The sequence below is a fragment of the Geotrypetes seraphini genome, chromosome 16 (genome assembly GCF_902459505.1).
Source record: "Geotrypetes seraphini chromosome 16, aGeoSer1.1, whole genome shotgun sequence".
Taxonomy (NCBI): Eukaryota; Metazoa; Chordata; class Amphibia; order Gymnophiona; family Dermophiidae; genus Geotrypetes; species Geotrypetes seraphini.
Window position 1 is genome coordinate 37,184,414 of NC_047099.1, and position 25,366 is coordinate 37,209,779.

At 46.6% G+C, this 25,366-nt stretch overlaps 1 protein-coding gene across 4 annotated transcripts; it reads left to right on the forward strand.

Annotated features, from left to right (window-relative positions):
* The first annotated feature begins 2,827 nt into the window (after window positions 1–2,827).
* Window positions 2,828–22,889, forward strand: TRIM46 (tripartite motif containing 46). Of its 4 annotated transcripts, none has more exons than XM_033923448.1 (10): window positions 2,828–2,897; window positions 8,113–8,368; window positions 8,489–8,832; window positions 10,424–10,567; window positions 12,631–12,726; window positions 12,837–13,090; window positions 15,082–15,203; window positions 16,153–16,452; window positions 19,263–19,560; window positions 20,326–22,889. In XM_033923448.1, the coding sequence occupies exons 1-10, from the start codon at window positions 2,835–2,837 to the stop codon at window positions 20,699–20,701; spliced, it is 2,253 nt and encodes a 750-aa protein (XP_033779339.1). In that variant the 5' UTR covers window positions 2,828–2,834; the 3' UTR covers window positions 20,702–22,889. The 4 variants fall into 4 exon arrangements, with proteins under 4 accessions (XP_033779339.1, XP_033779342.1, XP_033779340.1 ...); XM_033923449.1 differs by lacking the exon at window positions 2,828–2,897 and adding an exon at window positions 3,054–3,159; XM_033923450.1 differs by lacking the exon at window positions 2,828–2,897 and adding an exon at window positions 7,843–7,961.
* The last annotated feature ends 2,477 nt before the right edge of the window (window positions 22,890–25,366 follow it).

Sequence of the window (25,366 nt, forward strand, 5' to 3'; positions counted from 1 at the left end):
ACACCCCTGTTCTAGTGGTACCAATTGGTACCTATCTGAAGAGCTTACCTAATAGGTTAACAATTTAATTCATTATGTGGAAAAATATCAAGTGAAAACATCACTAAAATTTTTAAACATACATCCACATATTCATAGTGTTCCAAAAGGCACTTAACTTTATGTTGGAATAGGGCAACCCTCCCCCCTCCACCCCCACCCCAAGAAGTCCTTGTAAGGATCAGCTGTGTAGTCCTTAAATCAGTCTGTTGATCCTATCCTTATGGGCCAATTCAGTACGTTGATTGATCAGTCCAATCTCTTTTAACCCAGTCTTTAAAGTCTAATCATTAGTTCAATCTTTCGCAGCGTCTTTCTTGTCCAATCTTTAAAGTACAGTCCGACGGCGGCTCATCCGTTTCACAATAACTGCTTCATCAGGGACATGTTATAAAAATCATGATATATGTAGAGATATCATTCATTCCTTGGAAAACACTAAAAATGTGTAAATGGAGAAGGAGGAATCACAGGTAAGTGTACTTTCAAAAAAGTTCTATTCACTTGTTCAGCAAAATCATTGTCATATAATAACAGTATTAAGCGAAACAAACCATTGATGGCATTTCAAACCCAAAATGAAAACTCATTAACTGCGTTTCAAGTATCATACAATGCACATTTGTAACAAGGCAAAACAAGTTCAATATTAAAAAAGAAAAACAGTAGACCTACAAGACAGAAACAAAAGGGACGAGCATAGCGGAGGGAGGGAAGACAGAACGACCAGCCGTTGTTTGGAAGAAAAAAAAAGGGAATCGAAAAGCGATTAAAACGTCCTAAGAAAGACGGTTATAGTCCAAAGGCGTCTTTGAACAAGAATGTTTTTAAGCTGATCTTAAAGTTATTTAAAGAGGTCTCCATTCTTAGCTGGACAGGAGCAGAATTCCAAAGCTTTGGGGCTATAACGGGGGGAAAAATGGTGGCTCGCATCGTGTTGCTATATTTTAATGAAGGAATTGAAGCCTGGTTTTGATTGACCGAGCGGAGGGAACGAAGGGGAGGATAGGGATTCAGAAGCCTAGTCATGAAACCAGGAAGACCACTGGTTCTGGAGCCCGCTTTAGGACTGAGGTTCATTTGCAGACATCTCCCTCCCTCACCAAAATCTTGAGAAGCAGCTGTTGTACCCCAATTCCTAGTCCCATGGGAACCACCAAATTTATTCATGCAAAACAGCTTCCACCTTCCATGAGGTGCAAGTTGTTTGGTATAATTCAATTTTTGGGTTTGATTATTACAATCTCCACATTTACCCCAAGCAAATATTCACCACAAATAAGATATAGTTCCTATAACAGGGGTGTCCAACCTGTGGCCCCGTGAAGTATTTTGTGCGGTCCCGGTCGAGGGCGATGCAGTGTTTTCCTCTGCTGCCCCTGGGTGTTTACCGTCTTGCCGGCTCCCTCCTCTGTCTTGCTGCAGCATTTGCGTGTTTGTGTGGCCCCAGAAACATTTTTTTCGGCCAACACAGCCCAGGGAAGCCAAAAGGTTGGACACCCTGCTATACAACCAACCCAGCTCCTATGAAAAACACTCCATGTACCCCAACTTAGTACTCACTACCAATGAGACACCCCCAACTTAGCTCCCATGAGAAACACTCACTGTACCCCTACCCAACACTCACTACTAATGAGACACTCCCAAGCCAGTTCCCATGAGAAACACTTCCTGTACCCCAACTCAGTACTCACTACCAATGAGACAACCCCAACTCAGCTCCCATGAGAAACACTATCTGTACCCCAACCCAGTCTTCACTACCAATGAGACACTCCCAACCCAGCTACCCTGGAGGAACACTCACTGTACCCCTACCCAACACTCACTACTAATGAGACACTCCCAAGCCAGTTCCCATGAGAAATACTCCTTGTACTCCAACTCAGTCTTCACTACCAATGACACCCCCAACTCAGCTCTCATGAGAAACACTATCTATACCCCAACCCAGTCTTCACTACCAATGACACCCCCCCCAACCCAGCTCCCATGAGGAACACTTGCTGTGCCCCTACCCAACACTCACTACTAATGAGACACTCCCAAGCCAGTTCCCATGAGAAACACTCCCTGTATCCCAACTCAGTCTTCACTACCAATGAAACACCCCAACTCAGCTCCCATGAGGAACACTCGCTGTACCTCTACCCAACACTCACTACTAATGAGACACTCCCAAGCCAGTTCCCATGAGAAACACTCCCTGTACCCCAACTCAGTACTCACTACCAATGAGACACCCCCAACTACTCAGCTCCTATGAGAAACACTATCGGTACCTCAACCCAGTCTTCACTACCCATGAGACACCCTCAACCCAGTTCCCACGAGAAACACTGTACCCCAACTCAGTTCTCACCACCAATGAGACACCCCCAAGCCAGTTCCCATGATCAACTCTCACTGAACCCCAGCTCAGTCCTCACTACCAAGGGGATGTAGAACCTTCACCCCATCCCGGTTTTCCTCGGAGACGTAGCATCTGCTCTGTATGACAACCAGTGAGCCCCTCCCTCCCCCCCCCCCCCAGTACCGATAGAATAGAACATTACTGCAGTGCATACGAGGATAGCAAACTCCGGGGGCCCCCTCTCTTTGTCTCTGCAGACAGACGGATCCGTAATCTACCAACCACCCCCCCCCCTCCCCAATCTGCTGTATTTGCCAGGGCCCTCTGAGCATGCTCGGCTCTGCTCTCTCCACCCTGCTCCTTAGTCGCCAGAGCAGCTCCCCGCATCCTGCCCCCGGAGCTTTCCAGCTGTTGCAGCCGATCGGAGGGGGGGGCTGCCATGGCCGAAGGGGACGACCTGCAGACCTTCACCTCCATCATGGATGCCCTTGTCAGGATCAGTGTGAGTGGGGCGGTGGGCGTGGGTGCGATGGGTGCGGGGAGGCGGAGGGGGGGGCAGCTGTGCCCGCAGCCGGCACATCTGGCCGGCTCCGTCCTTTGTCTCCGGTGGCTGGATGCTGCGGCATCTGCGGGTTGCACGCCCCCCCCCCCCCCATATGAAAGATTACAGGCGTCCTCCTCCTGCTTATTAAATTACCGTCTCCCCCACTTCCCCCCAGGTGGGGGGCAGAAACAAAATCATGGCAGCTAAGAAAGGCAGCAAGGTGAGTTCTGGTCCGGGGGGGGGGGGGGCTGATAATACGAGGACTGTGCAGTACCTGGAAGGGTGTGGGGGAGGCAGGGGGGGCTTTGGAATGCCATTGGAAGAAACTGAATCAGGGCTCTCTATGATATCCATTCCCCCCTTTTCTCCCTTACCCCCCCAGGAAATGTGCCACTATCCTGCCTGTAAGTGTGTGATGGTTACCGGCAGGATCAGGCCCAGAAGGGGGACCCCCACCCCTAGCAGCTTCACTGTGCTTTGGGAGCAGAGAGGTCAGCTGAGATGGGAAGGGAAGAGGGAGAACTGGCCATTATTATCATTTTTGGGGGGGAGGAGGAGGAGGAGGAGGTGAGCTGAGCTGAGGAAGGATCAGCTGGTTTGGGATGGAATCTGAGAGGAGCTGTAGGCATCAAGGACTCTCAAAGGGCTGTGAAATCCAGGAGCAGAGGTTTCCTTGAGCAAAAATTTCCCATGGAGGAACAAAATAAAAAAGCCCGAGGCCGACTTTAATCCTGGAGTTGGAGGCTGACCCTAGGTGTCTGGTGGTGGTCCCGGTTGTGATGGCGAGAGTGGAGGTATCTTGGGGAGAGTAGCAGCATTTTAGTAAGCTGATTTCTGCTTCCAGTTCTTATCAGGTTTTTTAGACAGATGCATAAGGATCGCTTATTTGATAAATGAGTTTATAAATTACTCTTTGTACGGTTCCTAATTCTTTGGTGAACCGCTTAGAACTGTGAGGTGTAGCGGTATATAAATGGATTTTTATGTCATGTTGCATGTTATAGCAGTGGAACTGGTGATGGTGGTGGTGGTGACTGGTCTCCACCTGCACTTATTGCGTTCACAGGAGATTTCTCACGTTCTGGGTCTCCAGAGGCAGGAGGCGCTCGCTGTTCTGTCCTATTTTCATCCTGCTCTGCGAGGTGGGAGCAAAGGGTGATGTTGGAGCAGAGCAAGAAGAGGTGTCTAATGATTAATACATCCAGGCCTTCCTGCCGCGTCAGCTTCCTGCCGTTCCTTCTCGTCGTTCCGCCATTCCTTGCTCTGCCAGGCTATGCTGACATTAACAAACTGGGTTGGAGGGGACAGTGGGAAGAGACAGATCCCGTGTGGAAGAGAGAGAGCGTTCACACGATGCACACTCACTTCTTGTAGTTCTCTTGTGTTTGCTGGGGTCTCGGCCCCCCCAAGGTCACCGATTCACTTGTTCATATCTGCAAAAATCTTAGAAACTCATTCCACTTCAAGGCAGTTTGAAAGGTAAACATGTTTTCTTTTAGTAACATAGTAAATGACGGCAGATAAAGACCTGAACGGTCCATCCAGTCTGCCCATTAGTTATACCCATTAAAAAATACATGTCTAGATGAACTTGTCTCTTCTTTGATATTTCTGGGCCGTAGACTGTAAAGTCCACCTGGTATTGTCCTGGGTTCCAACTGCTGAAGTTCCATCTAATCAAGCCATTGTGACATCACTGCTGAGGTTGGCTCTTAGGCATTGGTGGAATGAGGCATTATGACATCACAATCTCAGCTCTGAAATGTTGCTGCTCTTTGGGACCTGGGTTGGCCACTGTTGGAAAGAGAATACTGGGCTTGATGGACCTTTGGTCTGTCCCAGTATGGCAACTCTTATGACAGTAGATAAAGACCTGAACGGTCCATCCCGTCTGCCCATAAGTTATACCCATTAAAAATACATGATTCGATTAACTTGTCTCTTCTTTGATATTTCTGGGCCGTAGACTGTAAAGTCCACCTGGTATTGTCTTAGGTTCCAAATGCTGAAGATGCCGTCCAAGCTCACTCCAGCCTATCCAACCATCCTGTTTGCAGGATATCTACCGTAAAGTCTGGCCAGTAATATCTACATGTTCCAAGTGAGTGGAGTTCCCATCGATGCCCTCCCCAGCCCATCCTACACCAAATCGCCACGTATGGGACACAGATTGTGGAAGTCTGTCCAGTACCGACCTTAGTTCTTTCATTTACATCCATCGTTTTCTAATTAATCCCACACTTTTTTTTTTCAATTCCGTCACTGATTTCCTCTCCACCACTTCCCCCGGAAGGGCATTCCAGGCATCCTCCATCCTCTCCATGAAAAAGAATTTCCTAACATTGCTCCTGAGTCTTCCTCCTTGCAACCTCAAACTATGCCCTTTAGGTTTACCATTTTCTCTTCTCTGGAAAAGATTTGTTTCTACATTAAATACCTTTCAAGAATTTAAATGTTGGTATCATATCACCCCTGTCTTTCCTCTCCTCAAGAGTATAGATAATTAGATCTTCCAGTCTCTTCTCATACTTCTTTTGGTTCAAACCTCTTACCGTTTTCATTGCCTTCCAAGAGGAAAACCTAAGGACAGTTTATCACATTGTAAAATTCAAAGGAAAACATAAGAGTAGCTGTTTGCGTATGTGCCATCTCCATGGCTGGCTTCACCTGCCCCTTCGCTGCGTCTCTGAATAAAAAGCCATCGGATTTTCAGAGGATGGTTCCATTTGTAAGTATTGCGGTAAACGACTCCACAGAGAAGGAACTACTACCCTAACCACTGGATCTCAAATTGTATCCAAGTGTAACTAGCGGAAAGATGGTACAGCTCGGAGGTACTAAGAACATCTGAATTGCCACTGCTGGTTCAGACCACTGATCCATCGTGCACAGCAGTCCACTCACCTGGCGGCCCTCTGGTCAAAGACCAGTGCCCTAACTGAGACTAGCTTTTACAAAGGCAGGATAACTTCTTTCGTTCTGGTTGTGATACCCTTCTTGATTATGCCTAGCATTCTGTTTGCCTTCCGCTTCATTGTCATGTCCACCATCACCCCCAAGTCCCTTTCTTGGCGACTCAAGCATTTTTCCCTGTCTGTCCTGGTGGGCACTCACCTGGGGTAATGGGGGAATTAAGTGACTTGCCCAGGCTCTAACCCCTGCGCCACACACTTTATAGACATGCAAATAATGAATGTCGCTCTGTTTGTTGATTTTATGGAATTTTATGAATGTTTTTTCATATTGGAAACCGTCTAGATTTTAGGCGGTACAAATGGGTTAAATAAATCTTAGCTACAGTCCTTCAGGACCCTGGGAGCCAGTGTTCCTCTGTCAGTAGGGGGGGGGGTAAAATAATCCCAACTTTAAGCTCTTTTTTTTTTTTTTTTTTAATTCTTTATTCATTTTTAAACGTACAATAAGTGCATCAATATAATATAACAAATAGATCATAAATATATCACTTAATAGTCATCAAGAGTACACATAAAATGCTATTAACCCCCACTCTTCCCATCCCTTCCTATTATATAATCAAATACAATGTACAATATACATTCATAAAATTATCCCCCCTCCCCCCCTCGTAATTGAACCTGTAAATCAAGGGAAAAGAATCATTTAATCATTGCAATATTTTGTTAATGGCTCCCACACATCTTGAAATTTGCTAAAACACCCTCGCTGTATTGCAATATATCTTTCCATTTTATATATATATATGACATAGGGAATTCCTATGTTTTGTATCTAATGATGTCCTTAACCTACTGTGTATGTTTCTTGTTGTAACCCATTCTGAGCTTTTGGAAGGACGGGATAGAAATCGAATTAAATAAATATGCCTTTAAGCAACTTTACTGCTGTGTTTTGAAGAATTTGAAGTTGACAAAGGCCTGCTGAGGAACCTCCTTTGCAGAGAGTTGCAATAAATCAACATTGCTCCTAACTGTGGGAAGAATGAATATTTTTTAATGTAACATAGTAGATGACGGCAGATAAAGACCTGAATGGTCCATCTAGTCTGCCCAACCTGATTCAATCTAAAAATCTAATGGGTTTGGTTTTTTTTTTTTCCTTCTTCTTCTTAGCTATTTCTGGGCAAGAATCCAAAGCTCTGCCCAGTACGCTAATAAAAACAAAACAAAACCCCAAAACAGATTTAAACAGAACAAACCATATGCTGTTTGAAAAAGCATTTCTTAGAAACATAAGCGATGTGATGTTTAAAAGATAAATCTTCATCCCAGAATTACTCCTGGAATTTTCACAGACAAGCAGACTCCAAATATTATAGAGACAGGAAATACAGCAAAATATTTCCGGAATAAGAAAAAAATAACTTTGTGCCCAAATTCTTCAAACCAATTCCAAAAGAACTTAGAAAAACTCAGTAAATCAAATAAGGTGAACGTGGGGGAACTTTAGGGCTCCTTTAACGCATGTGACTTTTTATCACGCGTTAACCTGCTCAAGAGGAGGCGGTGGCGTCTAGCGCGGCCGGCAAATTAGCACACGCTATTACAAGCGTTAAACCGCTAACCCGGCTTTGTACAAGGAGCCCTTAATGTACACAAAAGATAGGAGGAAGGTCTCAGCAGTGACAAACCGCAAGGAGGAAAGTAAGGACCAAGGAATCCAGACTTGGTTATCCAATATTTATTGCAGCAAAATGGATCTTCAGAAAGTGGAGGCAGTTTAATCATTGCAGTCCCAATAAGCTCCATTTGCCCCAAATCCTTGAAACCAAATACAAACTGGGCCTGAGACGCCTAATTCACTTGAATGAAGGTGAAACAGTTCCATCCAGTTCACTTAGACAGCCACTAGATGTCACCACTGTTACACATTATGCCTGTGACAGAGTGGCACCGGGCCACTGGGGTACTTTCCTCCAAGCATGCTCGTCTCCTGCTACCCCTAAATCTCATGTGCCGAAGCCTGAAATGAGGATCTGAGGCGAGATATGCGTTTTACTTCTAACGTCAATCCAAGCGGGATTGCTGCGCGGCTTGGTGGTGGGTCAGTAAAGGGGGGGGGGGGAGGTTGGAGGTGTTCTGAATGTTGAATTAAGTGAGGGGCAATACTGTACCCACCTGCCCAATAACAGAGAGTACAAGAGGAGGGGAACGCAAAGCGCCCTGACCCGGTTTCTATCTCTTTGTCTTTCCAGACCAGCATGAAGAACATGGAGCGGGAGCTGCTTTGTCCCGTGTGTCAGCAGATGTATAAGCAGCCGTTGATCCTTCCCTGCCTTCACAACGTGTGTCACATATGCGCCAGCGAGGTACTGCTGCAACACGGATACGTCTGCTGTGACCCCAGCTCCGAGCCTACCTCGCCCGCCGCCTCACCTGCCACCCGTAGCCCCCGCATGGGTCGCCGGGTCATTCCCAAGCCTGACCGCCTGGACCGCCTCATCAAATCTGGTGTGCTGGCTCTTGGGGATTTCCAGGGGTGGGGGTGGGGGATGGGAGTATTTCTACATCTGCCGAAGGTTGCATTCACAGGTGATTCATTTATTCTTTCCCTCCCTGTCCTCTCTGCAGGCTTCGGCACATATCCCGGCCGGAAACGAGGTGCCGCTCACAACCAAACCATCTTGTTCCCGTGTCCTTGTTGCCAGCGGGACGTAGACCTTGGGGAGCGGGGCCTGGGCAACCTGTTTCGGAACCTGACGCTGGAGCGGGTGGTGGAGCGGTACCGGCAGACAGTGAACATTAATGCTGCCATTATGTGTCAGTTCTGCAAACCGCCCCAGCAGGAAGCCACCAAAGGCTGCACAGAGTGTCGCTCCAGCTTCTGCAACGAATGCTTCAAACTCTACCACCCCTGGGGCACCCAGAAGGCTCAGCACGAGCCCACTCCACCCACGCTGATCTTCCGGCCCAAGGTAGGATTCTGGGGAGTGGGCTGGAGGGCTCGCACTTTTGACTCTCAGGCCCATCGCCTCACCCAAGGAATGGTTCCTGGGTGTGGTGGGGAGGGGCTGCTGGTAGCACAGATTCCAGGCAGACAGGGTTATCACTTCACCCAAGTCAGCCTGCAGAACCTTGTCTTGTGCCTCGTTGCATGCTGGGCACTGTAGTTCTCATTTTCCTAAGCAAAAGTGAATGAGGTGGTGGCCCAGTTAGTGCGTAAAGTGACAAAGTTAGATGGCTAGATGCAGCGCTACGAGCAAGAATTTCATAATGGCACCTGGGCGCCAAGATACCTGTATATTGTAGAAATATGGAAAAGTCAGCATCCATGCGCTTACATTTAGACATGCCCACTTGCGCCATGGGGCTCATTTTCAGAAAAGAAAACTGTCCAAAAAAGTGGCATAAAGAGGCAGACGGACATTTTTCTTCACCAAACCCAATTTGCTATTTTTGAAACCTAGTTTCTAGTTGGATTGCTATGCTGTGTGCGTCTACATCTCAAGGGGGCGTGTTAGAGGCGTGGTTTGGGCGGGACCAGGAAGTGACTTCAGAGGGAGAGCTGAGGCCGGCGTAAGAAGTGGGATGGAGATGATGCTCGCACCGGTGAAAAGTTAGAGGCAGGGGGGGGGGGGGGGAACGGAAGGCGTGCACTTGCGGCAGAGGAGGGGCACAGAAGGACCGGAGGGGCGGTGTGGAGAGGAGGAGAGATGCCAGTGCCCCCACCAAGATGCCCCCTTGCTATGCCACTGCTTTAGCGCATCACTAATAGTATTCTGTAAGGTACGCGCGTGAGATGGGGCTCCACCCACATGTACATCCCGTGCATTTATGTGGAAAGGAAATTGCTAGGGTTGCCAGATTTGACCCCCCCCCTAGACCTGCCCCCAGTTCCGCCCATCCCCGCCCTGTAATGCCATAATCCCGCCCCCACTGCCTGCTCTTGTCGAGCAGGAAGTCCGCGCATGCATGGATGCCACGCGATGACATCACACGCAGGCGCAGACTTCCTCCCTGCCTGATGCGATTTGAGGAGGCTTCTCAAAAACACGACAATTGCCCCAGACACGTCCCCGCACTGAGCACGCATACAGCAGTCACGTGTGTAAACGTGCACAAGTCCGGGTGATTGTAGTCTATCGTTTTACTGCGCAGACGGCGCTGCGTGTATGTGTCGTTGCTACAGACCGAGGGAGAAGCTGCTTCGAGCGGTGGCCCTTTTCTGCTGACGCGGTCAGCGTCATGGTGATTATCCTTAATAGTCCCGATGTGAGCTGGCAGGTGAACCGCGTCCTGCCGAGCAAGCCGACCCATAAGAGATAGCTCTGGTTTCTTACAGCCAGCCAGAGGAAAATCCTCACGTTGGTAGAATTTCCACATCTTCTCACAAAAAAAAAAAAAATCAAAGCCTGCAGGTTTTGGGCTTCAGGCAGAAAGTTGGCGACAGCAGTAGCTGGTCCTTGATTATTATGCTCCGTGGCAGTTACAGAGGTGTGCTTGAGGGACGTCCCTCCACGGCCCCACTGGTTACCCTGTTACTAACCTCCTGCCTTTCCAATGCAGGGTCTGGTGTGTCCAGAGCACAAGGAGGACATTTCCTACTACTGCAAGAGCTGCCAGAGACTGGTGTGCCAGCTTTGCCGAGTCCGCAGAACGCACACGGGACATAAGATCACGCCGGTTGTCAGCGCATACCAGGCCCTGAAGGTAAGGGAGGGAACTTGATTGGTGTGGCACGCCATCGGCTAGCGGCTCGGGAAGACCTGGTGTTTGGAGAGCCCCCCCCCCTCAGATGGGAATCGGAGGAATCTCTTTAAATGAAAGTATTCTGTCTCTGTCTTGTGAGGAAAGAGGTGCCCGAAAAGCACTCGGGGGAGGAGGGATGGACAAGAGCAGAGATCCAAAGGTGTGGTAAGGCTGAAGCTAGACCGGTGCACTGCCCAGACCCCCTCCGAAGATGGTTTAGTTTATTACCTAAGCAGAGTACAAAATACATTCATAACGAAGAACGTGCATATTATCGAAACTAGACAAAGAATACAACACAGCCAGTTCAGATAACTCTACATCATTAATCCCTTCTGCCTGTCTCGTTTCCTGCCACCACAGGGCTTAAACCAACCTAACTCTCACCTGCCACTTCAAATTATACATTAAATGATGAGCTGTAACTGACAGATATTGCTTTAAAACTTTCTTAACCTGTATTGGATCTGTTGTCAAGAACATAAGAATAGTCTTACTGGGTCAGACCAATGGTCCCATCTGACTCATTGCCCCTCCATCTGCGGATGGAATCCTCTCTAAAACAATTTAAGGCAAAACTTTCTTATTTGAGGATGCTTTCAGTTAAAACTGTCCTTTTCAGGACTAAACTATTTGTTGTCTTTCTCCCTACCTATTGTTTTAGCCCTTAAATGTGCTTTATTTTAAATGCTGTATGTTCTTCCCTTTTCCCTATTTGTGTGTAGTTTATCTCCTTAGTCTCAGTCTATGGTTTTGTTATTTGTTGCTTTTTTAGTATTGTCTTGTTTTTAATATATCAATACTAATTTGTTTTGTTATTTTTAATATTTCAATTACTAATTTGTTTTGTTATTTGTAAAGAGTCCCCTCTTTTATTATTGCTGTACACCGCCTTGAAATTTGTATAAGCGGTATAACAAATTTTTTAATAAACTTGAAACTAGCCCAGTATCCCGTCTTCACAGGGGCCAATCCAAGTCACAAGTACCTGCCGACACTCAAATAGTAGCAGCATTTCATGCCACCAATCCAGGACATAGTCAATCAATCGGTTGGCAAAATATTAGTGAGAGTGAGCAAAAATAATACTGTACCGCAGTGGAAAAAGTCACTCCTCTATGTATTTCCACAAATATACTGAATCTTTGAAGATAACAGAGAGCAACAAATAATCCTCCTCTGTACGCCGCTCTCAGAGCAGGCCCAGTTGGGGCCGAAACACAATCGTGTCGAGTCTTGAGATTCAATAAACGAGATTGAACACCATCAGTCACCTTTGTTGTTTTTCTGCTTTCATGGTTTGTAAAGGTTGCATTCCCTGTATTTTCTGACTAACCCAGGGCAAGCAGTGGTTAATCTAATATACATTGGCTTCAAATTCCAGAAAAAGTGCTCTTGTGCTCTTTCTCCCTGGAAAAGCGGAGACTTAGAGGAGACATGATAGAAACCTTCAAAACCCTGAAGGGCATAGAGAAGGTAGACAGGGACAGATTCTTCACAATGTGGGGAACCACAAGTACAAGGGGGCACTCGGAGAAATTAAAAGGGGACAGATTTAGAACAAACTCTAGGAAGTTCTTTTTTACCCAGAGGGTGGTGGACACATGGAACGCGCTTCCGGAGGCTGTGATAGGCCAGAGCACGTTACAGGGCTTCAAAGAAGGTTTGGATAGGTTCCTAGAAGATAAGGGAATTGAGGGGTACAGATAGGAGTAGAGGTAGGTTATAGGAATAGTCAGGGACCACTGCACAGGTGATAGGCCTGATGGGCCGCCGCGGGAGTGGACCGCTGGGCGGGATGGACCTCTGGTCTGATCCAGCCGAGGCAAATTCTTATGTTCTTGTGTGTTTTCTCAAGGCATAGCCTTAGAAATTCTGGAACAGACAAAAAAAAAGGTCCCTCTGATCTTTTAAAATAGGGTATCTTTTTAATGCTTTATGTATCAGAAATAAACTTTTGAAGGAAATAGCCAATGCAGATGTAACATGCTGAAAACATGAACCATCTGTAATATCTTTCCCAGGAGAAACTGACCAGGAGTATCGCTTACATCCTGGGGAACCAACACACGGTGCAAGGCCAAATCAGCACGCTGGAAGAGGCGCTGAGGGAGACAGAGGTGAGAAAGCAGCCCAAACCGTCCTGTGTTTCATAGGGGAGGGTTTCCGGCAACACTGACCAGGGCCGCAGAGCTCCCCGACAGGTGACATCTGCCATTTCTGCTCCCAGGTGAACGGCTCCACCGCCAAAGAAGAGATGCTGCAGCTCATGCGGAGCCTTCGGTCAGCGCTGGAGGAGAAGCAGGTTTCGTTCCTCGGGGCTATCGAGGAGTGCCAGCGGGAGCAGTTGGAGAGCCTCCGGGCGCAGGTGCAGGAACACCAGGGTATGCTGGAGAACTCGGGCTTAGTGGGCTACGCTCAGGAGGTGCTGAAGGAGTCTGATCAAGCCTGCTTCGTTCAGGCGGCAAAGCAGCTGCATTACAGGTATCCAGCGAGTCTAGGACTCAGTTCAAGGATGGGCGGTGTTGGGCAAGTTCCTTTGTAAAAAAAAAAACAATATACAGTGGTGCCTCACACAACGAACTTAATTGGTTCCAGGAGCAAGTTTGTTATGCGAAAAGTTCGTTATGTGAAACGCGTTTTCCCATAACAATACATGTTAAAAAAAATAATTCGTTCTGCAGCATAAAATATGCTAAGATGACCTAAAAAAAGATAAATTTGTCAAAATGGTGAAAATGGTGGTCTTGCTGAGGCCAAACTCTTTGACGAGGTCACACTGTTTTACCCCACATTCACTCCTTCTAATTATTTCCCGTTTCATTTCAACAGAAATCACCTTCCTGCTTTTTTTAGAAGCCATGATATATAAAAAATATTGAGTTTATCTTAAAAGGACGACTGTATACAGTGAGAGAGGGCAGTTAAGTGCAGTGCCTGCGCGGAAGGATGCAATACATCGGCAGCTCAGGCGACTTTGTTGTGTGAAACGAAGTTCGTTGTGTGAAACGAAGTTCGTTGTATGAATCAAGACATGAAGTTCGTTGTGTGAAACGAAGTTCGTTGTATGAATCAAGACATGAAGTTCGTTGTGTGAAACGAAGTTCGTTGTGTGAAACGAAGTTCGTTGTGTGAATCAAGACATGAAGTTCGTTGTGTGCAGCGTTCGCTGTGCGAGGCGTTCGTTGTGTGAGGCACCACTGTATTAAAGTTACTAGTTACTGCAAGAAAGCAGTAATATATTACAGCTACTTGTTATTTGTTTAATGATAGTATGCTACTTGGCTATAAACAGTTATTGTAGACGTTGCAAAAAATTAATTCTAGCAGCTGAAAATCTGTTGTCAAAGAAAGCATCTACACAGAAAATGCTCAAGTTGTCAAATATAGGGATGCAATACAATTAGAGATTTTAATCAAATAAGGGGAAAAAAAAACCCCATGAAAATAGCTTGCTGAATTCCAGGCAAACCTTGATGAGGTCATCAAGCTGCGTCTGCACAATTTGATGTCATGGTTAACAAGTACGGTTGACTGAGCATGATTTCATTTCTTTGCTAACGTTGGCTCCGCGTCATTTGTGGCTCACTGGACAAAACTTGCCTTTAACGTAGATATTGTTACGGGTTATTTTGGGGTTTTTTTTATTACTAAACCTAAAAATTTCATGTAAACAGAGTGCTTCAATGTTGAAGATCCAGCCATCTTTGTCATTTGAAGCAAAGTTTGATGAAAACCAGAAAGCAGCCTGATAATGGGCCCTGGTGGTGCAAAGAAAATCGGGTGGGTGTCACTAAAAAATATCTCAATAAAGCCACACTAGTGACTGCCCCAAAGCCAAAGGGATTTAAAGGGCTTCGGGGCTTTTGCCGCACAGCAGCCGCTTGCGTGGCTTTGTAAAAAGAGAGAGTATGTTACTCGTTACCTCGTATATTACAGTTGCAGTAACCCCCCCCCCCCCCCCCCCGCAAATTTGCGGTTCGCGCATCGCGGGCTAGGTAATTTGCGGTATTTTCCGAACGCCACTTCCTTGTACTAAAGTCATGGTTACACCAATCAGGAGCTGCTTTGACACGCTATCTGGTATGCCAAAGCAGCTCCTGATTGGTGTAGCCTGACTTTAGTAACAGGAAGAGGCGGTCAGAGCTTACCGCGAGTGATTTTCTGCACCTGCTGGTGCCCCAGCTGCCCTCTCCTGCCTTTTGACAGATGTTTTTTTTTTTAAATTCGCGGGGGGGGGGGGGGGAGGAACAGAACCCCTGTGAATTTCTAGGGAATACTGTATTACATTTGCAGGAAAGTAATCATTACAGTTATTCATTATATTTAAATAATAACTTTTGTGCCCTGGGGATAGGGGAAATGAGGAAGTAGCAAGGTCTAAGGAAGGACTAAAGCAAGTCTGCATGCCTAAGGCAGGTGTGGTGGTACTACTGTGGCTGACCCCTGTGAGTTCTGTTTCTTTTCTGCCCAAGGATTGTGAAGGCGACAGAGTCTCTGCAAGGTTTCCGCCCCGCAGCCAGCGCCTCCTTCAGTCACCTGCAGGTGGATGTCAGCAGGGAGCTCAAACTGCTCACAGACCTCAACTTTGTCCGAGGTGAGAAGCACCAGAGCTCTGCTCCCAATAGCATGGCGCATAGATGTAACCGCTCTTCCCTTAGGAACACAGTGCTTGAGCAGGGGCCCTGAGAGCCAAGCCTCTATGGTAGAGAAGGCGGGTGGGGGTGGGGGGGGCAGGGCTCTGCTGAAGAGACTCGGCCTGGCCTGGGTTGCTGTGGCACGTTTTAGATTCCCCTTTTGCCTCTCTGTTTATAGGAAAGTCGCTGTTGATGCTTCACTGAACTACCATAAGAGGCAAGTCATGGCCGAACTCCAGTCTCCAGCCCCGTTACTCTCCTCCTTCTTTCTTGCTCACCCCTCTCCTATTTCCCTCTCCTCTTCTCCATCCTCTGTTATCTCTCCTCCCTCCCCTCATTTTCTGCCCCCACCCTCCATTACCTCCCCCTCCTCCTCCTTCTTTGCCCCACCTCCATTACCTCTCCCTCCCCCTCCTTCTTTGCCTCAGCTTCTCTGCCCCCACCCTCCATTACCTCTCCCTCCCCCTCCTTCTCTGCCCTACCCCTTCTTCACTGCCCCTCCCTCCATTACCTCCCCCTCCCCTCCTTCTCTCCCTTCCCTCTTCAATTCCTTTGCTCCAATTGCTCTCTCTGGCCTTTTATTTAATCCCCCTTCCTCCCTGTCTCATTTCCATATTAATCCTCTCTACTCCACAAACCTCTTGTCTCTCTTCTCCTCCTCACTCTCTCTCTTGCCTGGCCCCTCATTTAGTTCCCCTGTGCCTACCTCTGCCCCCTCACTGGTCTAGGCGGAGCCTGTACTAATGTGATATCTGTCTCTCTCCCACCCTCACTCTGCCGTGACTCTCCAAGGACCTGTGAATCTGTGTCTTATGCCTTCCTTCCTGTCTTGCTTTCCCGTCCCCAGCAATCTGAACCTTCCCAACTCTGTCTCGTATCCCACCCAGTCATTTCTCTCTCCCTTCTCAGTACCCGAAGCTCCCGTCATCGACACGCAACGCACCTACGCCTACGACCAGATCTTTTTGTGCTGGCGCCTGCCACAGGATTCACCACCCGCCTGGCACTACACGGTGGAGCATCGCAAGACTGACGCCAGGGCCAAGGCTTTGAAGCTGTGGCAGCGGCGGGAGGAGGCGAAAGGCTTCAGCGCGCTGGTGGAGTATCCCGACGTGGACAGCGTCTACGTCCTGAGGGTCAAAGGTTACAATAAAGCCGGCTTCGGAGAGTACAGCGAGGAGATCTACTTGCACACGCCACCTGCATCAGGTAAGTAGACACGGCCTTCTCTAGGTGCGCAACGCCCCTTCAGTTGCTTTATTAGCATTCCAAACCCTGCCGCCAGGTATGCACCACTCTAGCCTGTGCCGTTCTGGCACCTACCACCAGAAACAGATGTTCTTCTTCTCCTCCTTCTCCAGGTGCACCTCTGCTATTTGTTCATTTATTTATTTAAAAAATTTCTAGCACCGCCATGAATTTCTTCTTTTGAAACCTGGGGTTACATCTCTGGGGGCTACCTTTTATTTGAATCATCCATGTAAATGTATAGTGTGTTACCGCTCTGTCAAGTATGTATTCTTTGAACTATCTCAATTGACAACTTTTGTGGCAATGTCTCGTCTGGATGGAGAAATATCTTGAACCCTATATGATAATTATGAGATCTCATCTTCAGTGCTATAGCTTCTAGCATCTTGCTAAATATAATTTATTTTCTTTGTTTTTTGTTATTTCTTTTCGCTGTTTCTAAAATTTGGATCTAGAAAGAGGACTTGAGCATAAATAGTTAAATAATGTTTTCTTTATTGGATGTGTAATTAATTTTATGCTATTACTATTATTGCTTTCTGTACAAGTGGTATGCTTGAACTTTAAATTGAAAATCAATAAAGATTTAATTAATTTAAACAAACAAAAAAAAATTCTATACCGTTTAAACCCAAACGGTTTACATTAGAGAATGACACGGTGACAAAATGCATCACCGTTCCCGTCCCCGCGGATAACCGCGGGAAATAATCCCATGTCACTTTTTAGTGTCTATTTCAACCTCAGTCCTTCTATACCAGCATTCTTCAAAGCAAAGCTTGCGGGTCAGTGGTTGTGGCCATTCATACTCTGATTCTTATGTGAGCCAAGGATAATGAAGCCATTGTGACATCACTGATGTGATTGGCTCTTAGGCACTGGTGGAATGAGGCATTATGACATCACAAGATCTGCTCTGGATACCAGAGACTGTCATTCTGTAGTGTCTATTTCAACCTCGGTCCTTCTACACCGGCATTCTTCAAAGCAAAGCTTGCGGGTCAGTGGTTGTGGCCATTATGGGAGCCAAGGATAATGAAGCCATTGTGACATCACTGATGTGATTGGCTCTTAGGCACTGGTGGAATGAGGCATTATGACATCACAAGATCTGCTCTGGATACCAGAGACTGTCATTCTGTAGTGTCTATTTCAACCTCGGTCCTTCTACACCGGCATTCTTCAAAGCAAAGCTTGCGGGTCAGTGGTTGTGGCCATTCATACTCTGATTCTTATGTGAGCCAAGGATAATGAAGCCATTGTGACATCACTGATGTGATTGGCTCTTAGGCACTGGTGGAATGAGGCATTATGACATCACAAGATCTGCTCTGGATACCAGAGACTGTCATTCTGTAGTGTCTATTTCAACCTCGGTCCTTCTACACCGGCATTCTTCAAAGCAAAGCTTGAGGGTCAGTGGTTGTGGCCATTCATACTCTGATTCTTATGTGAGCCAAGGATAATGAAGCCATTGTGACATCACTGATGTGATTGGCTCTTAGGCACTGGTGGAATGAGGCATTATGACATCACAATATCTGCTCTGGATACCAGAGACTGTCATTCTGTAGTGTCTGTCTCAACCTCAGTCCTTCTACACCAGCATTCTTCAAAGCAAAGCTTGCGGGTCAGTGGTTGTGGCCATTCCTACTCTGATTCTTCCCTCTCTCCTTAAAGAATGGTATGACGATGGTTTCCCGCGGTTATCCACGGGAACGGTGATGAATTTTGTCACCGTGTCATTCTCTACTATCTTTACATACATAATTCAGTAAAACAAATAAGATCAAACAAACATAAACAAATAATCCTCAGAAGATCTATAATCTAATAATAATTATAATAAATATAAAAGAATATAATAAAAGAATGAATGCCACACCAGGCTTATACAAGGAATCATATATAAATTGTTCAGCAAAAAAAAAAAAAACAATCACGAGGGATCAGTATCTAGAAAAATGCATTTACAAATAACTGCGTTTTGAGTCATTTTCTGGAACTGCCCTTTTCACAGCATTTTTGTAACTGACTAACAAGTGAGTTAACCCCCACAGAGCCAGAAGGTCATTTCACTGGTCTCAACACATTTTGGATTAACGTCTGTGTTTAATAAGGCTAAGTTTTCAGAACGCAGAGATCTCTTTGGTAAATAACTGGTCATCTTGCTCTTAAATTCTTGTATGACACCATACAAGAATTACATTACATTACATTAGTGATTTCTATTCCGCTTGTGCCTTGCGGTTCTAAGCGGATTACAAGTTAGAGGACTGGACATTTCCAGTAGCATTGCAGTACATGCAATCAAGAATGTGTCCAGTTACAATTGTTAGTCTGGACTTTTCCGGAGAAATTGATAGCAGGTAGTAGATAGTGATAGGTTGTTTAGACGAATAGAGATAGTACTGTCCGGATTCAGGGTGTTGCTGGTGGTGGTGATGGAGGTGGTCATGAGAGAATTGATGACAAAATCATTATTGCTTTATACTGAGTTCTGAAAACAACAGGCAGCCAATGTACTTGTGGAAGATAGGGCAAAATATGATCATATTTCGATACTCCCATTGTCAATCTTGCTGCTGTGTTTTGCGCCACTTGCAATGCGTAATGTCCATTCACCTTAGGCCTACGGCAGCTCCTCAGACACTCATCTTGCTTCCTCTCTCTCTCTTCATCTCCTCTCATTCAGCCTCTCTTTTCTCTCTTTCCTATGGTCTCCCCATATTCCATCTTCTTGATTTCTCTCTCCTTTCCCTTTCCAGTTCTAAACTTTTTCCTAGACAACAGGTGGGGCTTTAACCGGGACCGACTGGCCATCAGTAAAGACCAACGGGCTGTGCGCAGCGTGCCGGGGATCCCGCTGCTGTTCGCGACGGAGCGCCTAATGACCAGCTGTCACCTGTCTGTTGATCTGGTCATTGGAGATGTGGCCATTACTCAAGGAAAGCATTACTGGGCGTGCTGTGTGGACCCAAGCTCCTACTTGGTGAAGGTTGGCGTGGGACTGGAAAGCAAACTGCAGGAGTGGTTCCAGGGGCCTCAGGATGTGGTCAGCCCTAGGTAAGGCCTGTTACTTGAATCTAGAGATAGTTTTGAAAGAAAGGCCATTGTGCTGGAGGTCAGAGTCAGAGTGTTCCACTATATTTCATTAGTAACTAAAGCCAGCCAGTCCAAACTGAAGTAAGACAGCCCAACTCAGGTCAGCCAGTCAAAACTGTAAAGGAATAGGCCACCTCAGGCCAACCTGTATGACCATAACGAGATGGTCGACTAGCTGAAGCTGTAAAAAGACAGCTTACTTCAGGACAACCAGTCCAAATCATAAGAAGAGAGGTCACTTCAGGACAACCAGTGTATCCATAACAAGATGGATCGATTCAGGTCAGTCAGCTGAAGCTGTAACGGGATGGGCCACCTCAGTCCAACTATCCAATCCATAATTGGTCCGGCCTTTTCAGGGCAATCAATCCAAGCCAACTTGAGAGAAGCCACTTCTGTAAAATCAGTGTATCTGTTATGAGATGGGCCACTTGAGGTCAACAAGTTCAGTCCAATTCTGCTGAAGAGAAACTGTGCCTCTCCTCTCAGCTCTTATATCACATGTCAGTAAAAGGTTTAGGGATGAATAATGTCTGCCAGTCCTTAGCAGCTCTTCCAGATATCATGGATTTTTTTTGTTTCTGCTTTCTGAATTAGATGGAAGAGAATGAGCCTTACGCTGCTTCTTCTGGAGTTTGGCTTGACTTGTCTTAGTTTGATTGTAAGATCCATGGTTTGTTCTGTTGTTAGCTCTGACCCTGCATCGATCTCCCTCTTGTTTTTTAGGTATGATCCTGACAGTGGTCATGACAGTGGAGCTGAAGATGCTACCGTTGATTCTTCCCCAGCGTTCTCCTTCCTGACCATTGGCATGGGGAAGATCCTGCTGCCCCATGGATCATCCGTGACGTCTCGTGACCCCACCAGCTGCACTGTGCCCTTACCTCCTCGTGTTGGGGTTTGTCTGGATTATGAGAATGGGAAGGTTGGCTTCTATGACGCGGTCTCCTTCCGCAGCCTCTGGGAGTGCAGTGTGGACTGCTCGGGCCCTGTCTGCCCTGCTTTCTGCTTCATCGGTGGTGGAGCCCTCCATCTACAGGAGCTCGTGGCAAACAAGCATGAGCGTAAAGTAACTATTGGTGGGCTTTCAAAAACGGACTGATGTCCAGTACACCGCATTGTCCCCTCCACCCACCACCGCCACATGCACAAAGAACGAAAGCCAGCTTCACCTTTCATGTGGACATGTGCACTTCAGGTCTCCAGAAGTCATAGAGGCACTGGAACTTCTGAGGGAAATTCGGTAACCTAGAAAATGGTTTCTCTTTTTTTTGTGAGGATGGTTGTGCTTAAAGCATTTTCCTTTCTAGTTAGGTTCACAAAGTCAAGTTGTCTCCAAAATGGCTGCTATTGATGGAACTGTCCATGCAGATTTCTCTCCTTGAATATCAGAGCAGAAAGAAGTGGTGAAGTTGTAAATTGGAGGCAAGACTCCTGTGCTTGCTGGTCACCTGAAATATGCCGAGAAGGCGCACAGCAGTTCATGGCACAGACAGGGCCCTTTGTAAAGACAGATGTCCTACTTCAGCCCCATTTTCACTCTGAAGGGGAAATCTTGTGTAGGGAGCCCATGCCTTTCACTCCCCAGACTCCGGTGAAAGCCTGTTTGTAAAGGGAGAGACATGGTGAGGACACAACCTTAACATCATGCTTCAAATGCTTTTTGGGTACAGTTCCTGTCTTTGAACAGCTCTTAGAATGGATCCCACGTTTTCAGGCAGTAGTTAGACATGTGCATCGGTCTCTCTTTTTTTCACTGAGAAGACCTCCATGGGCTGAGGGTCAGGCTTCACAGTGGGTCCATTGTTGCTGCCGGAATCCATTCTGTTTGCAACACTTTTTCATGTATTTTCTGTTGAAGGTGAGACCCAACAGTGATGACATCATATCCTGCTTGCCTTGAAAGGGAGGAGTAGCTTTAGTGATTAGGAACCAGGAAAGCCAGGGTTCAAATCCCACTGCAACTCTTTATGACCTTGGACAAGTCACTTCACCCCCCACCACCACCACCATCATTGCCTCAGGTACAAAACTCTCCTCCAGTACAGGGAAGTATCTGCTTAAATGAGACTGTAACTCACCTTGCGCTCCGTCTGGAAAAAGCGTGAGCTAAATTCAAATCCCTTCCCACTGCGCTTCCTTATTGCATGAAATGTAAAACCAAAGGAGACTTTCTCTGTCCGAGATGGAAACCCCTTGGGAGGACTCTCAGAACCATCTGGAAAAAAAAAAAAAAAAAAAAAAGGTTCTGAACATTGGCGAGAATTAAATTTCCATCCTGTTTCGTGGGGCCATTTTGGTGTCCAAACCAGGTAAACGTCAGGCCCGAGTGGGTCAAGCTGGGCCCTTGATTAAAGCTTTCGTAGTTAACCCAAAGCCCCCACTACTGTAGCCAGAGCCTAAGATCCAGCTGCCTCGGGTTTCCTGAGAATGTGACTTGATAGCCCATCCCCATCTGAATCTGTCTCCCCAACCCCTATTTTGCTCAATGGCCTTGGGCATCAGATTTACCCTAAACTAAGCACGTACAGCATCAGCTTGGCTTGCAGAGCAGCCCGACGGTGTAGTTACATGCTCGCACAATGGGTCCTTACGCTTGCACCAGAGAAAAGCGGGATTCTGAAACCAGGCAGAGAGACAGGCGGCAGGCCGAACACAAAGGCTGGATGCTGTTGATAAGCGTCCCAAAGTTTTATCAGTGGCACGCCAGATGCCAGCTTGCAGTTGGGTTAGCAGAGGGTCTGCTGCAAACCCCCCCCCGGAGTCTGAACCTGACCTACTAAAGGGGGTTCTGCTATTTTTGCAGCGGTGTTCAATGGGTCTCCAGCATGTGTGTCAAAGAGGCCTCGTGCTTTTGATTTCTAACCTTCTAGCTCCTCCTCCGGGGCTACCTCCCTAACCTACCGTTAGGATGCCACGGCATCTTTTGTGTTCGTGGGGAAAATGGTTGGTGCCTGTGGTCCAGAAAGAGAACCAAAGGTCATTGGACAAAATGGTATTCCTGGGCCGAGGTTTCTGTCGGCACTTCCTTAACCTTTGGAGCTTGCATTCTCACAGACTGACTCAGAAGGGTGACTGCCCTGCTTTCATGCCCCTTGTAACACAAGAAAACAACACAAATTCGAATGGTACTCTATTGATAAAATAAACGAATAACAAAAACCATTCACAGAACTCAAAAAAGATTCCAAAGCTATTTATTAAAATTTACTATAAACCTTAAATCTAATTGTTTAAAATATTTAAGAACATAAGAATTGCCGCTGCTGGGTCAGACCAGTGGTCCATCGTCCAGTGCCCTAACTGAGATTAGCCTTACCTGCGTACGCTCTGGTTCAGCAGGAACTTGTCTAACTTTGTCTTGAATCCCTGGAGGGTGTTTTCCCCTATAACAGCCTCTGGAAGAGCGTTCCAGATTTCTACCACTCTCTGGGTGAAGAAAAACTTCCTTACGTTTGTACAGAATCTATCCCTTTTTAACTTTAGAGAGTGCCCTCTCGTTCTCTCCGTCTTGGAGAGGGTGAACAATCTCTCTGTCTCTACTAAATCTATTCCCTTCAGTATCTTGAATGTTTCGATCATGTCCCCTCTCTCAGTCTCCTCTTTCAAGGGAGAAGAGGCCCAGTTTCTCTAGCCTCTCATTGTACGGCAACTCCTCCAGTCCCTTAACTATTATTGTTGCTCTTCTCTGGACCCTTTCGAGTAGTACTATGTCCTTTTTCATGTACGGCGACCAATGTTGGACGCAGTATTCCAGGTGGGAGCGCGCCATGGCCCGGTACAACGGCATGATAACATTCTCTGATCTGTTTGTGATCCCCTTCTTAATCATTCCTAGCATTCTGTTCGTCCCCACTGCACATTGCGTGGACGGCTTCATTGACTTGTCTTCAAGTACTCCCAAGTCTCTTTCCTGGGGCTCTCTCCGAGAACAGCACTGGACATCCTGTATTCGTGCATATGATTTTTGTTACCGGCATGCATCACCTTACACTTATCCACGTTGAACCTCATTTGCCATTTCATGGCCCATTCCTCGAGTGCGTTTATGTCTCGTTGTAGGTCTTCGCAATCCTTCTGTGTCCTCACTACTCTGAATAACTTTGTATCGTCCGCAAATTTAATCACCTCACTCGTCGTACCAATTTCCAGGTCGTTTATAAACATGTTGAAGAGCACGGGCCCGAGGACCAAACCCTGTGGCATTCCACTTGTGAAGTTTTTCCAGTCCGAGTATTGTCCATTTACTCCCACTCTCCGTTTCCTATCCGCCAGTTTTTAATCCACTTGAGTATATCACCCTCAATTCCATGGCTTGCAATTTTTCGAAGTAGACGTTCATACTGGACCTTGTTGAACGCCTTCTGAAAATCTAGATTTACAATGTCAACCAGGTCACCCTTGTACCCTTGTCTATCTACCTGTTTACTCCCTCGAAGAAGTGCAGTAAGTTTGTCAAGCAAGATCTTCCTTTGCTGAAGCCGTGATGGCTGGTCCTCATCAGATTGTGTCCGTCAAGGTGATCAACGATGCGGTTCTTTATCAGCGCCTCTACCATCTTTCCCGGTACCGAAGTCAGACTCACTGGTCTGTAGTTTCCCGGATCTCCCCTCAAACCTTTCTTGAAGATCGGCGTAACATTCACCACTTTCCAGTCTTCTGGAATCCTTCCTGATTTGATCGACAGATTGACTATTAGTTGAAGCAGTTCAGGCTGTTTGCACAGGCCTCAAGAGTTTTCTTGGGTGTAGGTTTGTGTTTGCAGCTTACACAGCAAGTGATCCCACCTCTCCGCCCCCACACACATATAGTCAGCTTTCTTAGACACCCCTCCCCAGAGAAGCAGCACCAGCAGCATGCCGAGTGCAGATCCATGGCAGTAACCACAGACCCCTCCCCAGAGAAGCAGCACCAGTAGCATGCCGAGTGCAGATCCGTGGCAGTAACCCCAGAGAAGCAGCACCAGCAGCATGCCAAGTGCAGATCCCTGGCAGTAACCCCAGTCCCCTCCCCAGAGAAGCAGCACCAGCGGCATGCCGAGTGCAGATCTGTGGCAGTGATCTCCTCCTGTCTCAGAACCTGGACTTTGAAAATAAGGTAAACCTGAAAGGGACTAGATTTAATAATAATAATGAATCTTGGGTTTTACAAATATTTTACTGTGATGTGCCAAAAAGCCCCAAGTTAGAAGCCCAGAAAGCAGATGAACTTTTGTATGTGACAGAGAATGTCAACCTGTGTCTCTCTTCCTGTAAGACAAAATGCATCGTAATGGTTTCTATCAATAAATGAATTACAGCTGAATTTCGTGCAGATGACAGTGTGAAGAATTTATTTGTTCATCCGTGTGTTTAGCCCACTGCCCCAGTAACGCCCAGAACAGGTTGCATAATTACACACATAACAATACCGGTGTAATAAACAGATAATTCAAATAAAATTATATAATAACATACCCCCTTCCCTGTTTTACAAAAGCGTAGCCGCGGATTTTAGCACCAGCCATGGTGGTTACAGCTCCGACGCTCATAAGAATTCTATGTTACTGCTACGGCTGGCACTAAAAACCACGCTACGCTTTTATAAAAGGGGTGGATAATCAAGATAACATATGTCTTAAGGATAAAACTAATGGTACTAATGTCATTTTATGGATTTTAATAATCCACTAAAAAAAAAAAAAAAATCTATGAAACACCAGGAATTGTTTGAAACACCATTAACTCATCAATCAACGAACGAGACATTGGAATTCTATTCCATTCAG

What these genes read in the sequence shown, in the direction of transcription:
- TRIM46 (XM_033923448.1), top strand. Translation starts at nt 2,835, where the DNA reads ATGGCCGAAGGGGACGACCTGCAGACCTTCACCTCCATCATGGATGCC. An exon ending in GCAAAGCAGCTGCATTACAG is followed by an intron (nt 13,091 to 15,081) that starts GTATCCAGCGAG and finishes TTTCTGCCCAAG; the next exon opens with GATTGTGAAGGCGACAGAGT. An exon ending in AGACCTCAACTTTGTCCGAG is followed by an intron (nt 15,204 to 16,152) that starts GTGAGAAGCACC and finishes CTCCCTTCTCAG; the next exon opens with TACCCGAAGCTCCCGTCATC.